Source organism: Doryrhamphus excisus, chromosome 14 (assembly GCF_030265055.1).
Source record: "Doryrhamphus excisus isolate RoL2022-K1 chromosome 14, RoL_Dexc_1.0, whole genome shotgun sequence".
NCBI classification, from domain to species: domain Eukaryota; kingdom Metazoa; phylum Chordata; class Actinopteri; order Syngnathiformes; family Syngnathidae; genus Doryrhamphus; species Doryrhamphus excisus.
This window is the reverse complement of record NC_080479.1, coordinates 19,069,344-19,088,919: the sequence shown is the minus strand read 5'-3', so window position 1 is coordinate 19,088,919 and position 19,576 is coordinate 19,069,344. Positions and strand designations below refer to the sequence as shown.

The 19,576-nt window shown below is 43.2% G+C and overlaps 1 protein-coding gene across 4 annotated transcripts in view; it reads right to left on the bottom strand.

Moving 5' to 3' along the window:
• Window positions 1–833: 833 nt before the first annotated feature.
• The window catches only part of fbxl2 (F-box and leucine-rich repeat protein 2), a 26,578-nt gene continuing 7,835 nt past the window's right edge, over window positions 834–19,576 (bottom strand). For 3 of the 4 annotated variants that reach the window (XM_058047311.1, XM_058047310.1, XM_058047312.1), the window contains 12 exons: window positions 17,239–17,300; window positions 8,564–8,618; window positions 6,826–6,900; window positions 6,552–6,646; window positions 6,257–6,421; window positions 4,997–5,123; window positions 4,805–4,879; window positions 4,605–4,735; window positions 3,937–3,997; window positions 3,812–3,856; window positions 3,352–3,708; window positions 834–2,160 (listed from right to left, as the gene is read on the bottom strand). In XM_058047311.1, the coding sequence (XP_057903294.1) occupies window positions 2,053–2,160; window positions 3,352–3,708; window positions 3,812–3,856; window positions 3,937–3,997; window positions 4,605–4,735; window positions 4,805–4,879; window positions 4,997–5,123; window positions 6,257–6,421; window positions 6,552–6,646; window positions 6,826–6,900; window positions 8,564–8,618; window positions 17,239–17,300 (1,356 nt within the window). In that variant the 3' untranslated portion in view covers window positions 834–2,052. The remainder of the gene's footprint in view (window positions 2,161–3,351; window positions 3,709–3,811; window positions 3,857–3,936; window positions 3,998–4,604; window positions 4,736–4,804; window positions 4,880–4,996; window positions 5,124–6,256; window positions 6,422–6,551; window positions 6,647–6,825; window positions 6,901–8,563; window positions 8,619–17,238; window positions 17,301–19,576) is intronic. The other variant, XM_058047313.1, reaches the window with a different exon arrangement.

The following is a 19,576-nucleotide window of genomic DNA, read 5'->3' as shown; positions in this document are numbered from 1 at the left end:
ATGAACACACTCCCGTAGATTCATTAATAACTTCCCTTACAGTGGCGTGAAAAAGTCTTGGTCCCTTCCGAAGTTCCTACTTTTTGAAGGTTTGTAACACTGAAATGTTTCAGACCGTCAAAACAATGTCATTTTTAGTCAGTGACAACACAACACGAGCTGTTTTTAGTGTGGAAGTGGTCGGGCCCGTCTTTGCAGCAACAAGTGCAATCAAGCGTTTGTGCTAACTTGCAATGAGTCTCTTGCAGCTGTGGAGGAATTGTTGTCATTCGACCACATTGGAGATGCCAAAGCATCTCAATAGGATTCAGATCAGGACTTGGACTAGACCAACTCCAAAGTCTTCAGCCATTCAGAGGTGGACTTGCTGGTGTGTTTTGGACCATTTTCAGCACAATGCATGCTTATTTATCACAGCAAGTTTTTCAGGTCCTGAAGCAGCAAAACAGCCTGAGACCGTCGCACTACCACCACCGTATTTTACTGTTAATATCATCCTTTTCTGAAATGCGGTCTCGGGGATCATCAAGATTTTTTCTGGCAAAATTGAGATGAGCCTCAATGTTGTTTTTGGTCTTGGAACTCTACCATGCAGGCCGTTTTTGTCCAGGGTCATGAACACTGACCTTAACTGAGTCAAGTGGAGCCTGCACTTCTTTGGATGTTGTTGCGGGGTCTTTTGTGACCTCTTGGATGAGTCGTGGCTGCACTCTCGGTTTTCACCATGTGTGCATAACGGCTCTCACTGTGTTTGGCTTGAGTCCCAAAGCAATCACTTTTTCCACACAGGGCCATGTTGCCCCCCCCCCCCCCCCCCCCTTAATAATAAAAGTGTCATTTTGTGTTGGGTTGCGTAATCATTGACTAATATTTTTAATTTGATGATCTGTGTGTTAGAAAAACGTGTTACAAAAAAATAAGACATCGGGAAGAGTGCAAACACTTTTTCACGCCACCGTATTTGTTAACTTTTTGGACTTCATGTCTTGAAGTGCGGCAAGGAAAAGGAAAGCCATCGCTTTTAGTGTTGTGACGTAATTCGCATATTATGAATTTATTCCTGTGATATTATGATCACTGGATGACTTGTTTTTTTGTTTGTTTCCCATAATATTGCATCTTAAAAACGTAAAATATTCAAATTTTATGCTAACATTTTTAATAATGATAATAATAATAATATTATTTTATATTTAATATAATAAAATATTTTATTTAATAATTTAATATTTTATATTTAATATAATATTTTTTCACAATATTGTGAAATATTTTCACAATATTATATTGACGACTTCTTTTTTCTAAACCCTATTTTTCGAATGTGCTGAGCTTTGGACAGCCCTGCGTGATTTAGGAATTAACGTGAACTGGACGCGTACGTCACATGCTAGGTAGCAGCGGCAGTGGTTGCTAACCCGAGGACCACCTGTACAACAAGAAAGGAAAAAAAAAAGTCATAAAACATTTTTTTTGTTGGCCTACCTCCATGAAGTGTCTTTTTTGTCCTCATTGCAAAAACTGTACAAACATCTGAGATGTACAACTATGTCACATGGTCTGTTGATCTACTTCCTGTTTTCTTGCTGATCTCGATGGGCTCCAGATTCCCCCACGCCGGTCTGGTCCACGTGCGTGTCCGTAGCTGGAAGCGGGATGAATGACAGGATGGTCACGTGATGTCAGGCCCACAGGATCAAGTCTCCTTCCTCGACTCGGGAAACGGCACGCTGCAGTCGGACTGCGAGGAGTGGAACGGCGGCTTTTGTCCAAACGGAAAAGAGCAGATGATGATGAAGCGTCCTCGTCGTCCCTCCATGCTGATGTCCTGGCGGATGAGGAAGAGGGGGGGCCGGGTGGAGCCGACAGGGGGACCGGCGGCGATGCGTCCGTGTCGTTATGGTTATGTGACCAGGAGCGGTCGAGTGGGTCCAGCCCCTCCTCCTCCTCCTCCCCCCCCGATCGGGTCCTCCCCCACTTGCTGCCGCCACCGTCCCGGTCTCAGAGCAGCAGCACCTGCAGGCAGAGGTGGCCCCCCCTGGCCCTCCACTGTCAGAGGATGATGCAGCAGCGGCACAGACGCTGCCCGCCTCCGTGCACAGAGGGAGGGGGCGTGACCGGGGCAAAGTAGGCATGGACCTTGATCTCTGGAAGATGGGCCTGTCAAAGCGAAGAGACAGGAGTCACACTGGGGGACCAAAAGAGCAAACAAGCGTCCCCGTGAGTCCCGGTGTGTCCCTTCAATGACATGCAGCTCCAGCGGAGCCTGGGACGGCCACAATGTATCCCACTGGGCATTTTGGAATTGTTACGCATACTCAGTGTTTACTGTATGCTCATTTATTTGGGGGGGGCCGCCCCCATCATTACCTTTGGACACCACAGGGAATGTGGCACTACCTTTTGTTTAAAAAATACATTATTTATTTTTATTCATTTTTAACATTATTAATTAGATTTAATTAATACTATTTTCATACTTTTATAATAATTATTATAATAATTATTATATTAATTATTATAATTCTATCATAATTATTATTATAATAATGGGACACTCCAGCATAGCCATTTAGTTTATTAATGTGCTTTTTGTTTATACATTTCAGTATTTATTTTATTAGTTTATGAATTTATTGTATTCATTATTATTATTGCATTATAGTTATTTTTATTTATTATTAATATAATGGGAGATTCTAGAGTAGTCTTTTCATTAAATGTATTTTATTTATTATTATATTGTATATATACGTATATAGATATGTATTTTGTAAATGTTTATTAATTAGATTAATTATTGAATTTAATTATGAATTTTATTGTATTTATTATTATTATTACAACAATAGGACACTTGCCTGTTGTTTCTGCCCAGTAAGTATAATTATAATAATTATAATAATTATAATAATTATAATAATTATAATAATTATAATAATTATAATAATTATAATAATTAGAATTATTAGAATTATTATAATTATTATAATTATTAAATTATAATAATATAATAATTAGAATGATTAGAATTATTCATGATTATATTTAACGCTGCATAGTCAGAGGTAAACAAAGCAAACAAAGGAACCAGGGAAAATGCTCTATCAAACATCTATAACCGTCAAAGCGCCCACAAAGCATGCTGGGTACTAGAGTGGCATACTCCCCCAATATAGCAAGTTATGAGATGTGCAATGGTGCTGGTTATGTTTACAGTCAGCGGAGAGTCATGCGTCTCATTTGTGGCTTTGTTGCTGTGTTGTGTATTATACTTGTTCTTGAGCTGTGTTTTCATCTCCGCTTTCTCATGCACTCCACATGATTAAAAATATGATACCACACGCTCACCCGGATCCGCTTGATGCCGGCCCGGGTGACCTGCTGGCAGTCGTAGAGCTCGATGCGCTCCAGCCGGTGGCAGCTCTTCAGGTGCTCCAGGGTCACGTCGGTGATGAGGGGGCAGTTGTCCAGCTCCACCACCGTGAGGCGCTCCTGGCCGCAGGCGCTGCCGCTCAGCGCCCGGATGCCGTCATCCGTGATCAGCTCACAGTGAGACAGGGACTGCGAGGAGGAGGAGGACGGCGACGACGACACGCGGTGAGGGCAGAAGGAGGCGGGAAAAGAAGCCATGTTGGAGGTGATGCTTACCAATGCTTGCAGGCGAGGGCAATGGATGGACAGTTGAACCAGGGTGTTGTCCGTCACCTGGGAGAGGACAATCTTTCATCAAGGACACGTCTGAAGACTCCGGTGGGCAAGTGAGTGGGAACGGACTTCAAAGAATTGGGCACAGTTTCAATCCTCTTACCAAAATACATTCTTCTAAGTCCATTTTTTCAAGCTCGTGGCAGTTCTGTCAGGGAAAAATGCAGACGGAGCGTGTAAGATGGCCATCTGCTTCCATAGGAAGACGGACAGCGTGGGAAAACTCACCCTGGCCAGCACGGTGAACCCAGCGTCTGTCACATGGGAGCAGCGGGCCGCTTCAAGGATCCTGAGAACAGGAAGGGTAGAATAGTATCGCATGAAGCGTAGAATAGTATCACATGAAGCGTACAATAGTATCACAAAATTGTTTAAACATTGTTTATGCCTTATATGTATTATTTTCTGTTATGTTTACTATAAATGTGTGTAAAAGTGACTATAGGGGTGTTATTTCACGTCGAGAGGTCTCTAATAATGTTCATTCATTTTCTACCGCTTATCCTCACGAGGGTGGCGGGGGTGCTGGAGCCTATCCCAGCTGTCTTCGGGGCGGGAGGCGGGGTACACCCTGGACTGGTGGCCAGCCAATCCCAGGGCACATATAGACAAACAACCATTCACACTCACATTCATACCTATGGACAATTTGGAGTCGTCACTTAACCTAGCATGTTTTTGGAATGTGGGAGGAAACCAGAGTACCCGGAGAACATGCAAACTCCACACAGAGATGCCCGAGGGTGGAATTGAACCCTGGTCTCCTAGCTGTGAGGTCTGCGCGCTAACCACCGCTAACCCGTTTTGACTTTATTCTTGTAAAATATCATTCTTCCCAAGATATTTGGACTTTTTCCTCCAAGCGAATGTATAATTTGTGTGTTGTTCTTGCTTACTTGAGTCGGGGACAGTTGAGTCCCAGTGCAGTGAGGGAGGCGTCGGTGATGTTGCTGCAGCCAGACACACACAGGATCTGCAGCTTGTGGCATCCCCGGCACAGACTCACCAGGCCGTCGTCCGTTATTTGCTGCAGACACAAACAGGACCATAAACACGTTTGTTGGAAATGACCGGCGGCCATTTTTTTTTCTCTCACCACGCAAGACTGCATATTTATGGTGGTGAGCTCTTGGCAGTGCTTCTGAAGGTGCTTCAAGGCGCCGTCGTCCAGCTGCACGACAATAACACAAATCATAAAGCTCTTTATTAAGCGCATGCATCATTACTATCATGGGCGACTACAGTCTGGAGACGCAGTGCGTGGGATAACGGAGCGCGACCAGCGTACCTGCGTGCAGCCTCGGAGGAACAGCGCTCGTAAACCTGCGCAGCCTCGAGCCAGAGCGTCTATGCCGTCGCGTGTGATCTGGTCACACCAGGACAGATTCAACATCTCCAGCATTCTGCAGCCGTCACTACACAGCGACACACAAACACGCACAATTCATATGCTAATGCTAATCTTGTATGATTGGGCAATTACTAGTGTGAACAAATAATGTGCTTCTATTAGTGATCACTATTATTGGGCAACTATTAGTATGTACAAACAATGTGCAAGTATTTGTGTTCCGGAAAATAAAAATAAAAATAAAAATAAAAATAAAAATAAAAATAAAAATAAAAATAAAAATAAAAATAAAAATAAAAATAAAAATAAAAATAAAAATAAAAATAAAAATAAAAATAAAAATAAAAATAAAAATAAAAATAAAAATAAAAATAAAAATAAAAATAAAAATAAAAATAAAAATAAATTAATAATATAATTTATATAATATTTATATAAAAATGGTGTGCACACCATTATTGTTATATAACTATTAGTGTGCACAATTCATATGCAACTATTAATCTCCACCTGATCATGATAATTTTTTTGGGCAACATTGGGCAATTACTAGTACATACAATATTTATATAATTATAAAATAAAAATAAAAATAAAAATAAAATAAATTAATAATATAATTTATATAATATTTATATAATAATGGTGTGCACACCATTATTGCTATATAACTATTAGTGTGCATAAAAATAAAAATTAATAATATAATTTATTAATTAAGCAATTAAGAGTACATACAATATTTGTATAATTTATAAAATAAAAATAAAAATAAATTAATAATATAATTTATATAATATTTATATAATAATGGTGTGCACACCATTATTGCTATATAACTATTAGTGTGCATAAAAATAAAAATTAATAATATAATTTATATAATATTTATATAATAATGGTGTGCACATCATTATTGCTATATAACTATTAGTGTGCACAATTCATATGCAACTATTAATCTCCACCTGATAATGATCATTTTTTTGGCCAACATTGGGCAATTAAGAGTACATACAATATTTATATAATTTATAAAATAAAAATAATATAATAATGGTGTGCACACCATTCTTGAGCAACTATTAGTGTGCTCAATTCATATGCAACTATTAATCTCCACCGAGTTGCGCCCACAATTCATGTGCAACTCTGAGTTTGGGCACCAATTAGTGGAAGCGAGGAGGCGGCGTCTACCTGAGAGCCTTGAGGGAATGGTTGCTGATGGAAACGCAGGAGGTGAGATCGAGGTGCTTGAGCTTGGAGCAGAACTTGCTGAGGCTGAGGCAGGTGCTGTCCGTGATCTTGGTGCAGCCGTTCAGGTTCAGCACTTCGATGTTTCGACAGTTCTGCGCAAATGTCCTGAGGAGGACCAGCAGTTACTGTTTATCGTGCAGGCAGGAGAGAGCAATGATGACGACGGCGATAATGCGCGACAGTGACTTGAGAGGGAAGTGGGGTGGGGGGGGGGGGGGGGGGGGGGGGGTCTTACTTCATGGAGGCGTCCCCCACGCTGAGGCAGCCTCTGAGGCTCAGCTGCCTCAGGAAGCCTCCGCAACGCTTGGAAATGTTCTCCACCACGCGGCCCTGAGGGACGCACAAACAAACAGAGACAGAGGAGAGTCACAAGGGAAGAGGATCAGCTGTGACGTCACCGTCGGCACCGAAGCCTACTGACCCAGCACTAAGCCCCGGGAGGGGGGGGGGGGGGCCGGATCAGGCTACTCGACACACACCGACCGCAATTTGGACACCACAGAGCTCACCTCGATGTCCGTTTGGAAGTTGAAAAGGTCGATCTTCTGCCAGTTGCTGCCGTCCAGGGCCAGAACGTTCCATGCCTGTCAGATGGAGGAGATCATCATCATCAGCTCTACTGTGCAGACGGTGTTGCTGATGCTGGCTAAAAAGGCTTCATCGTTCACAGCGGCGCTGCCCGATATGCACAACAGAGGGCGCTACGCTGCAATGCTGGCATTTGACCAAAACAATAGCCACGTAAACATGGACCCGAATATTCCATTCATTCATTCATTTTCTACCGCTTTTTCCTCACGAGGGTCGAGGGGGGTGCTGGAGCCTATCCCAGCTGTCTTCGGGCGAGAGGCGGGGTACACCCCGGACTGGTCGCCAGCCAATCACAGGGCACATATAGACAAACAACCATTCACACTCACATTTATACCTATGGACAATTTGGAGTCGCTAATTAACCTAGCATGTTTTTGGAATGTGGGAGAAAACCCACGCGTGCACGGGGAGAACATGCAAACTCCACACAGAGATGGCCGAGGGTGGAATTGAACCCTGGTCTCCTAGCTGTGAGGTCTGCGCGCTAACTACTCGACCACCGTGCCGCCCCGAATATTCCAATTCCGGATTCATTCATTCATTCATTCATTTTCTACCGCTTTTTCCTCACAAGGGTCGCGGGGGTGCTGGAGCCTATCCCAGCTGTCTTCGGGCGAGAGGCGGGGTACACCCTGGACTGGTCGCCAGCCAATCACAGGACACATATAGACAAACAACCATTCACACTCACATTTATACCTATGGACAATGTGGAGTCGCTAATTAACCTAGCATGTTTTTGGAATGTGGGAGGAAACCGGAATACCCGGAGAAAACCCACGCATGCACGGGGAGAACATGCAAACTCCACACAGAGATGGCCGAGAGTGGAATTGAACCCTGGTCTCCTAGCTGTGAGGTCTGCGCGCTAACCACTCGACCGCCGTGCCGCCCCGAATATTCCAATTCCGGATTATTTACTCAAATTGAAAGAATGTAACCTTTGTATACACCTCATTCCGAAAGAAAAGTGCCAATCCCAATGAACATATAATGGGATTCCCGGGGATAGAATATTCCTTTCCCGAATCCGATTGAGGTATCTTGTACCCGCTCAAACAGAAAGTTCTTATTTGTGGTGTTTTTTCTTCTTCTCTTGTTTATTGGCGGTTGGCAAGCAGCTTTGGTGTGCATTAGCGCCACCTGTGGAACAGAATCTAAACCCTCCTATACTTTATTCATAAAAAGAAAATATATATCGATATAAAACATGACCCGGGTTTAACGATAAAATATTAGCAAGATTGAATTTGATCTTTTCCTGTTTTAAGTTCTTTCAGGGCATGCTCAGATATGACGTAACACGCAGCTCCAGATGTTCTTCACTTTTAAAAAATGGAGGCCAGCAATCGGGCACTGGACTGCTAAGCAAAGTTTGTTTTGGATCCAAACTAAATTCCAAGACCGGACGAAGGAAAAACTGGCAATACCGAGTTAAAAAACTCGGGGAAGTCGGTATCACATGATGTTGATGTTTACGTTTTACTGGGCATGCCCCGTTGACTATTCTGTTGGATTATAGCGCCGCATGTAAACAAGAGATTGGAATATTCCTTTCCATGGATACCATTGTTTTTGGAAAGGTCATTCGGAAAGAGAAAAACTCCTCATGTAAACGTGGCTAGTGTTAGTGTTATGGTGGGCGGGGCTTACCTTGGATACCTGGGCACACCTACAGAGTGTAACCACATCCAGATAGGAGAATATCCTACAGGGAGTTGCAAAGGGAGAAAGAATAGGATTAATAAATGGACAACATTAAATCATAAAAGGTCCACAATGATGCAAAAACAACTTTTTCATGATGTTGTACGAGAGAGCGCTCGCTTTTCATCAAGAAAAAAACTCTTTTTCCCAGGCTTCACCGCACATCTTAAAAATGCCAAACACCAACAATCCATCAGTCGGCTAGGGATGTAGGAGCTCATGATGGTGTGTTTTGTTTTTTTTCAATGTCTGCGCTAACCTAGCATGATGTTGTGGTTAAAATGTGAATGTAATGTTAGCACCTTAGCATCGGATAGCCATGCTACTATTGCTAACCTCTGTGTCCTCCTGTCCCATTCCTCAATGTGAGGTGTGTTTGTATTGGGCTGTGGTCTCCTATAGAGCAACTACCAACAATAACCATGATGTTGCGGTTAAAATGTGAATGTAATGTTAGCACCTTAGCATCGGATAGCCATGCTACTATTGCTAACCTCTGTGTCCTCCTGTCCCATTCCTCAATGTGAGGTGTGTTTGTATTGGGCTGTGGTCTCCTATAGAGCAACTACCAACAATAACCATGATGTTGCGGTTAAAATGTGAATGTAATGTTAGCACTTTAGCATCAGATAACCATGCTACTATTGCTAACCTCTGTGTCCTCCTGTCCCATTCCTCAATGTGAGGTGTGTTTGTATTGGGCTGTGGTCTCCTATAGAGCAACTACCAACAATAACCATGATGTTGCGGTTAAAATGTATAACGTTAGCACTTTAGCATCAGATAGCCATGCTACTATTGCTAACCTCTGTGTCCTCCTGTCCCATTCCTCAATGTGAGGTGTGTTTGTATTGGGCTGTGGTCTCCTATAGAGCAACTACCAACAATAACCATGATGTTGCGGTTAAAATGTGAATGTAACGTTAGCACTTTAGCATCAGATAGCCATGCTACTATTGCTAACCTCTGTGTCCTCCTGTCCCATTCCTCAATGTGAGGTGTGTTTGTATTGAGCTGTGGTCTCCTATAGAGCAACTACCAACAATAACCATGATGTTGCGGTTAAAATGTATAACGTTAGCACTTTAGCATCAGATAGCCATGCTACTATTGCTAACCTCTGTGTCCTCCTGTCCCATTCCTCAATGTGAGTGAGTAACCATGATGTTGCGGTTAAAATGTGAATGTAACGTTAGCACCTTAGCATCAGATAGCCATGCTACTATTGCTAACCTCTGTGTCCTCCTGTCCCATTCCTCAATGTGAGGTGTGTTTGTATTGAGCTGTGGTCTCCTATAGAGCAACTACCAACAATAACCATGATGTTGCGGTTAAAATGTGAATGTAACGTTAGCACCTTAGCATCAGATAGCCATGCTACTATTGCTAATCTCTGTGTCCTCCTGTCCCATTCCTCAATGTGAGGTGTGTTTGTATTGGGCTGTGGTCTCCTATAGAGCAACTACCAACAATAACCATGTCAGGAAATACGCCCCTCTGTGACATCACAAAGGTACGGTTTTACCGCACCTTTTTGAAAGTGAGCGTTTTGATCCTTGTGTGTGTGCAAACCTCATGATCTCAAACTTTGTCATGGTTTAACACTAGAGAACGGGCGGGCCGTATTCAAACACGTGACGGGCAGGATGTGGCCCCTGTGCCATACTTTGCCCACCCCTGCTCTAGAGCACATGCACATGATTTTCCAGCATGAAGGCCAGACTTTGACCAACACGCTATTGTGGGCTCTCTGAGACTTAGTAAAATAATAGTAAAAAAAGACTACAATATGGGATTTCTATCAGGGAAGAAAGAGTACAAGTGGCATTGTTTATTGGGTGCAGCAGAGGCCCTCACACCGCAGCAGGCTTCTGGGTCAGCTCAATCCATTAATCTGCCAATGAGTAATCTCTGCCACTGAGGGAGACGAGGCCACGAGGGGACACATACATTAATGCAAGGACACACACACACACACACACACACACACACACAGGTAGACTATTGGGAGCCCATATGGAGAATATTAAAGGACTCGTGACCCAAGCTTAGAGCGCAATGCGATGTCTCTTAGATGCTGAGGCTGGGGGTAGAGTGGGGGGTTACGCTAGGACATGCTAGCATTGCCTATTTGTGACGTGGATGGACAGAACGCCATACAAAGAAAGAGAGAGAGGAGACTTCCTGACCACTGAGTGATGTAATGTTGACGAGATCTTTTTTTCTCAATTTGTGGGTGTCTGAGTGTGCAACCCCCAACCCCAACCCCCAAAACGCACTCAGCCATACCGCCTATACAGACCGATGTTAAAAAAAATTGTAAAAAATGTGTAAAAGTTCATTTTCTTCCGTAATATCATTCAAATTATGCAGCCTTTTATTCTAGCTTCAACTAATTAGCATATTTTCCGGACTGTAAGTCGCGGTCCCGCGGGATTGTTAGCAATTCCGGTCGGTAGTTGTCACTGTGGTTCGCCCCAGACGCGGTCCGCGGTCAAACACCAAACATCATCTCTTCTACTCTGCAGTTATAACCGCTTTTTGACTGTTGCGCAAAAAATGTAAAATACATATAAATATGTATATATTGTATATGTAAATATTGGGTGTTGGGGTTAAAAAAACAACTTTGGTCGGTTAGGTGATTGCTTCTTTTGGTTACCATAACCTCATTTTCCAAAAATGACTTTATTGTTTTTTGTTGATATTGTAACTTTAAAATAAATATTTTCTTCGATATTTCTACTTCATGCCACTACAATGTGGCAGAAAGTTCACAACACTTTTCATTCATTCATTTTCTACCGCTTTTTCCTCACGAGGGTCGCGGGGGTGCTGGAGCCTATCCCAGCTGTCTTCGGGCGAGAGGCGGGGTACACCCTGGACTGGTGGCCAGCCAATCACAGGGCACATATAGACAAACAACCATTCACACTCACATTCATACCTATGGACAATTTGGAGTGGCTAATTAACCTAGCATGTTTTTGGAATGTGGGAGGAAACCGGAGTACCCGGAGGAAACCCACGCATGCATGACCGAGGGTGGAATTGAACCCGGTCTCCTAGCTGTGAGGTCTGCGCGCTAACCACTCGACCGCCGTGCCGCCCATACCATATCTTCCTTTCATTTATTCATTTATTCTTTCATTCATTTTCTATCGCTTTTTCCTCACAAGGGTCGTGGGGGGTGCTGGAGCCGATCCCAGCTGTCTTCTTCGGGCGAGAGGCGGGGTACACCCTGGACTGGTGGCCTGCCAATCACAGGGCACATATAGACAAACAACCATTCACACTCACATTCATACCTATGGACAATTTGGAGTGGCTAATTAACCTAGCATGTTTTTGGAATGTGGGAGGAAATCGGAGTACCCGGAGAAAACCCACGCATGCACGGGGAGAACATGCAAACTCCAAACAGAGATAGCTGAGGGTGGAATTGAACCCTGGTCTCCTAGCTGTGAGGTCTGCCAACACTTTTCAATGATATATATATATATAATGATAATAATTTGACTTCATTCTTCCATTTTTGCTGTCATATTTTGTGGTAGTTTTCTTGTTAAAATGCTATCCATCTGTCCACTGAAATGTAAAGGTAAATAACTGGTAACCGCATGGTAAGATGTTGATCAGAAGTCATGCTATATGATGAAGATGACATGCTTTTATTATCACCGCCATCATTTTGTGCTGGCTAGCGTCACACAAGTCTCTGGGAATGAAAAGCAGGTGGACTACTCCCCCTAGAAGCCTGCGGGCTCCGTGTCCCACGTGAGCCTGTACTGTATTTATAAATATTTTATGATCTAACTATTTCTGTCAATTCTTGAACATCCTGTCTTTTAGTTTTACATGGACTTACGTGCACTTAAGACCTGGGTTGGAATCTCCGTTCGGGAGTTTGCATGTTCTCCCCGTGCATGCGTGGGTTTTTTCCGGGTACTCCGGTTTCCTCCCACATTCCAAAAACATGCTAGGTTAATTGGCCACTCCAAATTGTCCATAGTTATGAATGTGAGTGTGAATGGTTGTTTGTCTATATGTGCCCTGTGATTGGCTGGCCACCAGTCCGGGGTGTACCCCGCCTCTCGCCCGAAGACAGCTGGGATAGGTTGATCTTATTTCAAAAGAATCCCAACTTTGGTGCATATGATGCCTGGTGACATACGTGGTGGTTGTCTATGACAGCACATTTCTTTTGTATCAGTCCCCAGCTGATAAAACAGCTTTGACATTTAAAATAGTCTAGCTTGGAAGTAGCGACCACCCCACAAAGACACTGTGCAACAGTATTATAAGTATATATAAGTACACTTATATGCTAGGACTACGTTAAAAAGCCATAGAATTTCAGTATGTGGAATCAAACTATGGGATGGATTGAGTAAGGACCTCAAACAATGCCCAACGATGAGCCAATTCATCAATTCAAACAATACAAGCGTACCCATTATGTCATTGTATGGTCATATCACCTTGTACTTCGGTACGTGACAAAAAATAATTAAAAAAATAAAATAAATTAAAAAAATTTAAACATATTTATAATTAATTTATTATAATTTATAATATAATTTAATATAATAATATAATTTAATATAATACAATTATAATAAAATAAAGTAAAAAAATATAAATAAAAAATAACTTAAATTGTATTAGGAAAGCAGGAAGTGAACAAATATAACAGTTACTGATTGTAAAAGTACCAGATGGAGGGGTAGGATTTAATAAGCTTTGCTTCTTCCTACTCCTTTTGGACATGTGGAACTGGGAACTGATTATGGGATGCACTCAATTGTAATCTGATGGATGTTCACATGAAATTAAACCATTACCATTACCATTACCAGTGCTGTATTGTTTACATTACATTCGGTTTTAAAGTACCGTATAAGTAAAGTCCACCAACACAGGAATAAGACCCCAAAAGCTAAAAGCCATCAAATCCTGCACCGTTTCCGTTCCCAGCATGGTGCATGATGAGATTTTAATGGAGCATGCTCACACTTGTTGACAAACACCTGTCCCTTCAAGCCTGGCTGGATCGCTCTCGTCGTTAAGTCCCGGCCCGGTTGCTATGGCAACTCGGGCCTGACGTGAATTTGGGTGGCGATGCAGGCTGCTGAGTCGGGGCTTATGCGAGTAAAAAGAAGCCCAAACGCACCAGTGCTCATTTGTCAACGCGTTACGGCTGTTCCCACAGGACTGTAATCTATTTGTGGCTGCTGCAGGGTTTCTGTTTTTTTGTAATTGGCTATGACGCATTTGCAAAAAGTGACACGGGGTGTTCAAAAGTGCTGCTCGGCGGCAAATATACACTGCTGGTCAAAGGTTTGACAACATTCCAATTTCTCAGGAGGTAAAAGCTACAAAACAAATGCTTTCTGCAGTACAGCGATGTTGAAGTGATGTTGACAAGGTTTTACTGCAGTACCGAGGAGGGACTAAGTACTACAGTAGTAGGGATTACTACAGCTGTTAAGGCTTGTCCTTTTTTTTTTTTTTTTACATCTGGCACTTCGCCACCTACCTTTGTTCCATTTCAAGCCATTCATTGGACTTGTACAACTTCAATAAATAACTGGAAAACTTTTAAAAAACGTTTTAAAACTTTTGACCGGTAGTGTAATTCAACAAAAAAAATGCAGTAAGTTCTTTTTTTTTTTTTTAATTAAGATTTAAGTTTTTCAAAGCCGTCATTTGAGGAGAAATAAAACAATTAATGCATTTGTAATTTGGGGGGAAATCAGGTTGCAAAATAAGTTATTGTATAGTCGAAATATTACGGGAAAACAGTCATAATTAATTTAAAAGCTGTGATGTTATGAAAAAGAAATCAAGATCTAAAATCAAAGTTGTAATTGGGAAATGAGGTTGTGGGAAAAGCTAGAATATTATGGGAATGTCGTGAGAATAATGGGGGGGGGGAAGCGCCCGGCAGCACCGACTGTCAGAGTCTCGTTTCTTCTTCACTCGATTTGTCACTCGCCGCTTTTTATATCCAGAGCGCTGTAAATACTCGCTATAACACCATCTATAATATAGCAACACAAAAATCACTACGTTGATCAATCCTTCCTACTACGTGTTCTTTATCTCCTGCAGAGCAAGTGCGTAAGAATGATGCCCGCTACTGTACGGAGTTGGAATGACTAGCGGCATTTACAGACAGTCCCGTTATAGTGTGTTTATGAGCAAGGGTCAACAGGAAGTGCCAAATCTACGTGTGGCGGTCAACACTGGGCTGGATTAGTGGTGAAAGATTACGTATGGAAGCTTTTATGCGGATAAAACAATATTTATAGAATCTCCTTAGAATAGCCTTTTATAACCTTTCATCAGATCAGACAAACATCTTGTGACGATGTCGCTCCTCGGGGGGGGGGACCGACTTGACTGCGACTAGAGGCCGTGATCACAAGACGGCGTTGCTATCTAAGACGTGTTTGTGTAAAAAAAGCCAGACATGGTGACGCTGTCGTGTGACTTTAACAAACAGGAATATGCGTTGTGTAACATAGCAGCATTGTCCCCCCCCCCCCGCTGAGGGTGCGTTGGTGTCAGTGGGTGCACCGGAGAGTCTCGGGCGGGTCGCAGCTGGAGCGACGCAGCGGCACTGCGGACTTCCCCACCAGCTAAGACAAGCTATTTATAGCGCGCACACACACACACACACATACGGAGACATTCGGTGTTCGTTGTTGCAATTGTAATAACCTACACAATCTATGCCTAATTTTTTTTACCGTGGTAAATATGTTCAGCGAGCCAGGGTTACTAACACATCGGAAGATAAAATAACATTTTCTCCCCAGTCTTGAGCAACCACTTGTTGCTAGGCAGAATTCACGATGCATTTGTGCCTAAATATCAATGAAAAAAGGGGCAAATGCAAGCCATGCCTATTCATTCATTCATTTTCTACCGGGGGTGCTGGAGCCTATCCCAGCTGTCTTCGGGCGAGAGGCGGGGTACACCCTGGACTGGTGGCCAGCCAATCACAGGGCAAATATAGACAAACAACCATTCACATTCATACCTATGGGCAATTTGGAGTGGCTAATTAACCTAGCATGTTTTTGGAATGTGGGAGAAAACCGGAGTACCCGGAGAAAACCCACGCATGCACGGGGAGAACATGCAAACTCCACACAGAGATGGCCGAGGGTGGGATTGAACTCGGGTCTCCGAGCTGTGAGGCCAGCGTGATGACCACTTGACCAGAAATATATGGATATTTTTAGGAATTAGCAGGAATTCAGCAAAATGTTTCCAGTCATTCATCCCAGTCTTCCAAGGGGTTGTCTTCCAAGATGTTCCGCCTCTCATACGAGCAGACTTCATGAGTTTGTGCTCAAAGACTAGATAGAACAGCTCTAGTCTAACTAGATCAGAGCTCTAATCTAGCTGGAGCCAGACTAGAGCTGCCCTATCTGGTCTTTGGAGCACGAACTCATTATGCCCAATCTCCAATCTGACAAATGCGAGACTGGAGCTGTCCTATCTAGTCATCTTCTATCAGACAGCTAGTCTTGGAGGACGTTTCGCCTCTCATCTGAGCTAGCTTCATCGGTTCCTGCTCAAATCAAGATCTAGCCTGACTAAAGCTATCCTATCTAGTTTTTGACCATAAACTGATGAAGCCTAATCTGACTAGTGATTGGCTGGTGACCAGTCCAGGGTGTGCCCCGCCTCTCGCCCGAAGACAGCTGGGATAGGCTCCAGCACCCCCGCGACCCTCGTGAGGAAATTACAATGAATGAATGAATAAATGAAAGGAAGATATGGGCGGCACGGCGGTCAAGTGGTTAGCGCGCAGACCTCACAGCTAGGAGACCAGGGTTCAATTCCACCCTCGGTCGTGCATGTGTGGGTTTTCTCCGGGTACTCCGGTTTTCCTCCCACATTCCAAAAACATGCTAGGTTAATTAGCCACTCCAAATTGTCCATAGGTATGAATGTGAGTGTGAATGGTTGTTTGTCTATATGTGCCCTGTGATTGGCTGGCCACCAGTCCAGGGTGTACCCCGCCTCTCGCCCGAAGAAGACAGCTGGGATAGGCTCCAGCACCCCCCGTGACCCTTGTGAGGAAATTAAAATGAATGAATGAATAAATGAAAGGAAGATATGGTATGGGCGGCACGGTGGTCGAGTGGTTAGCACGCAGACCTCACAGCTAGGAGACCAGGGTTCAATTACACCCTCGGGCATCTCTGTGTGGAGTTTGCATGTTCTCCCCGTGCATGCGTGGGTTTTCTCCGGGTACTCCGGTTTCCTCCCACATTCCAAAAACATGCTAGGTTAATTAGCCACTCCAAATTGTCCATAGGTATGAATGTGAGTGTGAATGGTTGTTTGTCTATATGTGCCCTGTGATTGGCTGGCCACCAGTCCAGGGTGTACCCCGCCTCTCGCCTGAAGACAGCTGAAATGAATGAATGAAAGATATGGTATTCAAAAAGGAAATCCTCAGCTGAACTTTACATAAAGTTTTGACAACCTCACAACTGCTTAGCGCGCAGAAAAAAAATGTTTAATGCCGCTAAAGCCCGCCCTCAAGGTTGTGTGCTATTGTGTGTGTTTTTTTTTTTTTTGCACGTATTTCATCTTACCTAAGAAGCAGCTCTTTGGGGAGCTTCTTGTTAATGGGGGCTTCATCGCTGTTTGAGAACACCTGCACACAACAAACACAACAGCAGCGTTATGTTGAGCTGACGCAGCCAAACGCACACACACACACACACACACACACACACACACGATCATCCTCGCCAAATACACCGGCAACAGCAAGTCAGAGTGTGTGGAATACAAATGTGATTCTTGCACGCTGCTGCGCTGTCATTGGCTCCCACTTCTTACAAGCTTAGTAATAATTGCTTCATCCAGGTCTGCTTATCTCATTTAGTCTGCTTGCTCGCTGCACGTCTGGCCATCTGCCGTGCATCACATGTACACACACACACACACACACATGTACACACACGCACACACACACACACACCAAGCCAGACCTCTGTCTGTGTGTGCAGAACGATCAGGCGGGCTTGCGTTCAGCCGTGAATTTCAACGACACGGGTGACAGCGCTCCGCAAAGAGGAGACGAGCGTGTGCGGTGGGGGGTTGGGTTTGGGTTGGGGTGGGGTGAACGACTCCCTGCCGTTTCGCACCGGCGCTAAAATGTATAAACACAGCCCGATGGGGAAGGAGACACAAAAACAAGCTACACATGTCCCGCCGCGTCACGTGCAACAGATGAACTCCGTACGCTCGTGCGGGGAAAACAAGACTCCATTCTACTCCTGACGCACGCAAAAAGAGTGAAAATGCGTCAAGAATGTGAACCGCCATTTGTTTATTTACAAACACACCACACGGAGGCGCTGTTATTCAACATCTAAAGTTTGATTGAAATTTCTCACACAGCTCAATCGGACGATTTTCCCTCAGGAATACAATCTATTGGCAGTGGTGGTGACTTGGTTGAAAAACATGGCCGCCATCAAGAACAATGTGGGCGGGACTTGAGTCATTGAGTGTGTAGTGAGGCTAATCCACTTTGTCGTTTTCTTCTTTTCAGTAGCTAACATAGCTTCTTGTCAACGTGGCCTTCACTTCTTCTTCTCCAGTGTTGTGGATTGAATGAAGTGAAAGTAAATTGACCGTAATTTGACCGCAGAGGAGTGAGGAAGAGTCCGGCGGGCAGATAAGTGGCCGCCAAATGTCTCTCCAAAGCCAGGACTAAATTTAGACCCGATAACGTAACCTTTGACCTCCTTCTCCAGAAACACGCAGGGATCGGAGTCATTAAAAAAAAAAAGCTTTGGCGAAGAATATTAACTTTCATAAGGTCATAAAATTTGGTGGTAGTTGATTTCATTGCTGCTTTCATTTGGCGAGGCAATTAATCAAGCAGTGACGAGTTTAACTGAGCGCTCATTTGGATTTATTTCAATATAAAACCTAATTGCAATCTTCTCCCTTCATATGGTGAGAATACAAGAGCAAACATTTGCACATATTGTCAATTACTGACAGACTTAATGGTGCATAGAACAGGAAATATTCTTGGACCACACTGTGCTATTTAAAAAGGACCTACAGCAAAATAAAGTCAGTCAAAGATCCTCTATACGACCGCACTATATTGTACAAAAGAGATTCTCTATATGACAGGACCACATTTTCTTATTAAAAAAAATGCAAAAATGCTAGTCAAAGATCCTCTATTTGACAGGATATGCTGTTTTTGAGAACCAACAGTTAAAAACACCGGTCAAAGATCCGCTATATGACAGGATATGCTGTTTTTTAGAACCAACAGTAAAAAAACACCGGTTAAAGATCCTCTATATGACAGGATATACTGTTTTTGAGAACCAACAGTAAAAAAAACACCGGTCAAAGATCCTCTATATGACAGGATATGCTGTTTGTGTAAACCAACAGTGAAAAACACTATTCAAAGATCCTATATATGAAGAAGGGCTCTGCTGTTTTTAAGGGTCTACTGCAAAAATGCTAGTCAAAGATCATCTATGATACAAGAGTGCTTTCCTGTTTTAATGACCAACTGCAAAAATGCTCGTCAGAGATCCCCTATATGACAGGACAGGAGGTCTCTGCTGTTTTTAAGAATCTGTGATAATAACGTGAGTCAAAGATCCTCTATATTTACACAGTACAGGGCCACATTGTGGTACTTAAAAAGGACCTACTGCAAAAATATTAGTCAAAGATCCTCTATGTGCCAGGATACGGTGTTTTTGAGAACCAATAGTAAAAAGCACCAGTCAAAGATCCTTTAGATGACAAGATATGCTGTTTGTGTAAACCAACAGTGAAAAACGCTAATCAAAGATCCTATATATGAAGAGGGGCTCTGCTGTTTTTAAGGATCTACTACAAAAACACGAGGTAAAGATCCTCTAAATGACAGGCCCACATTGA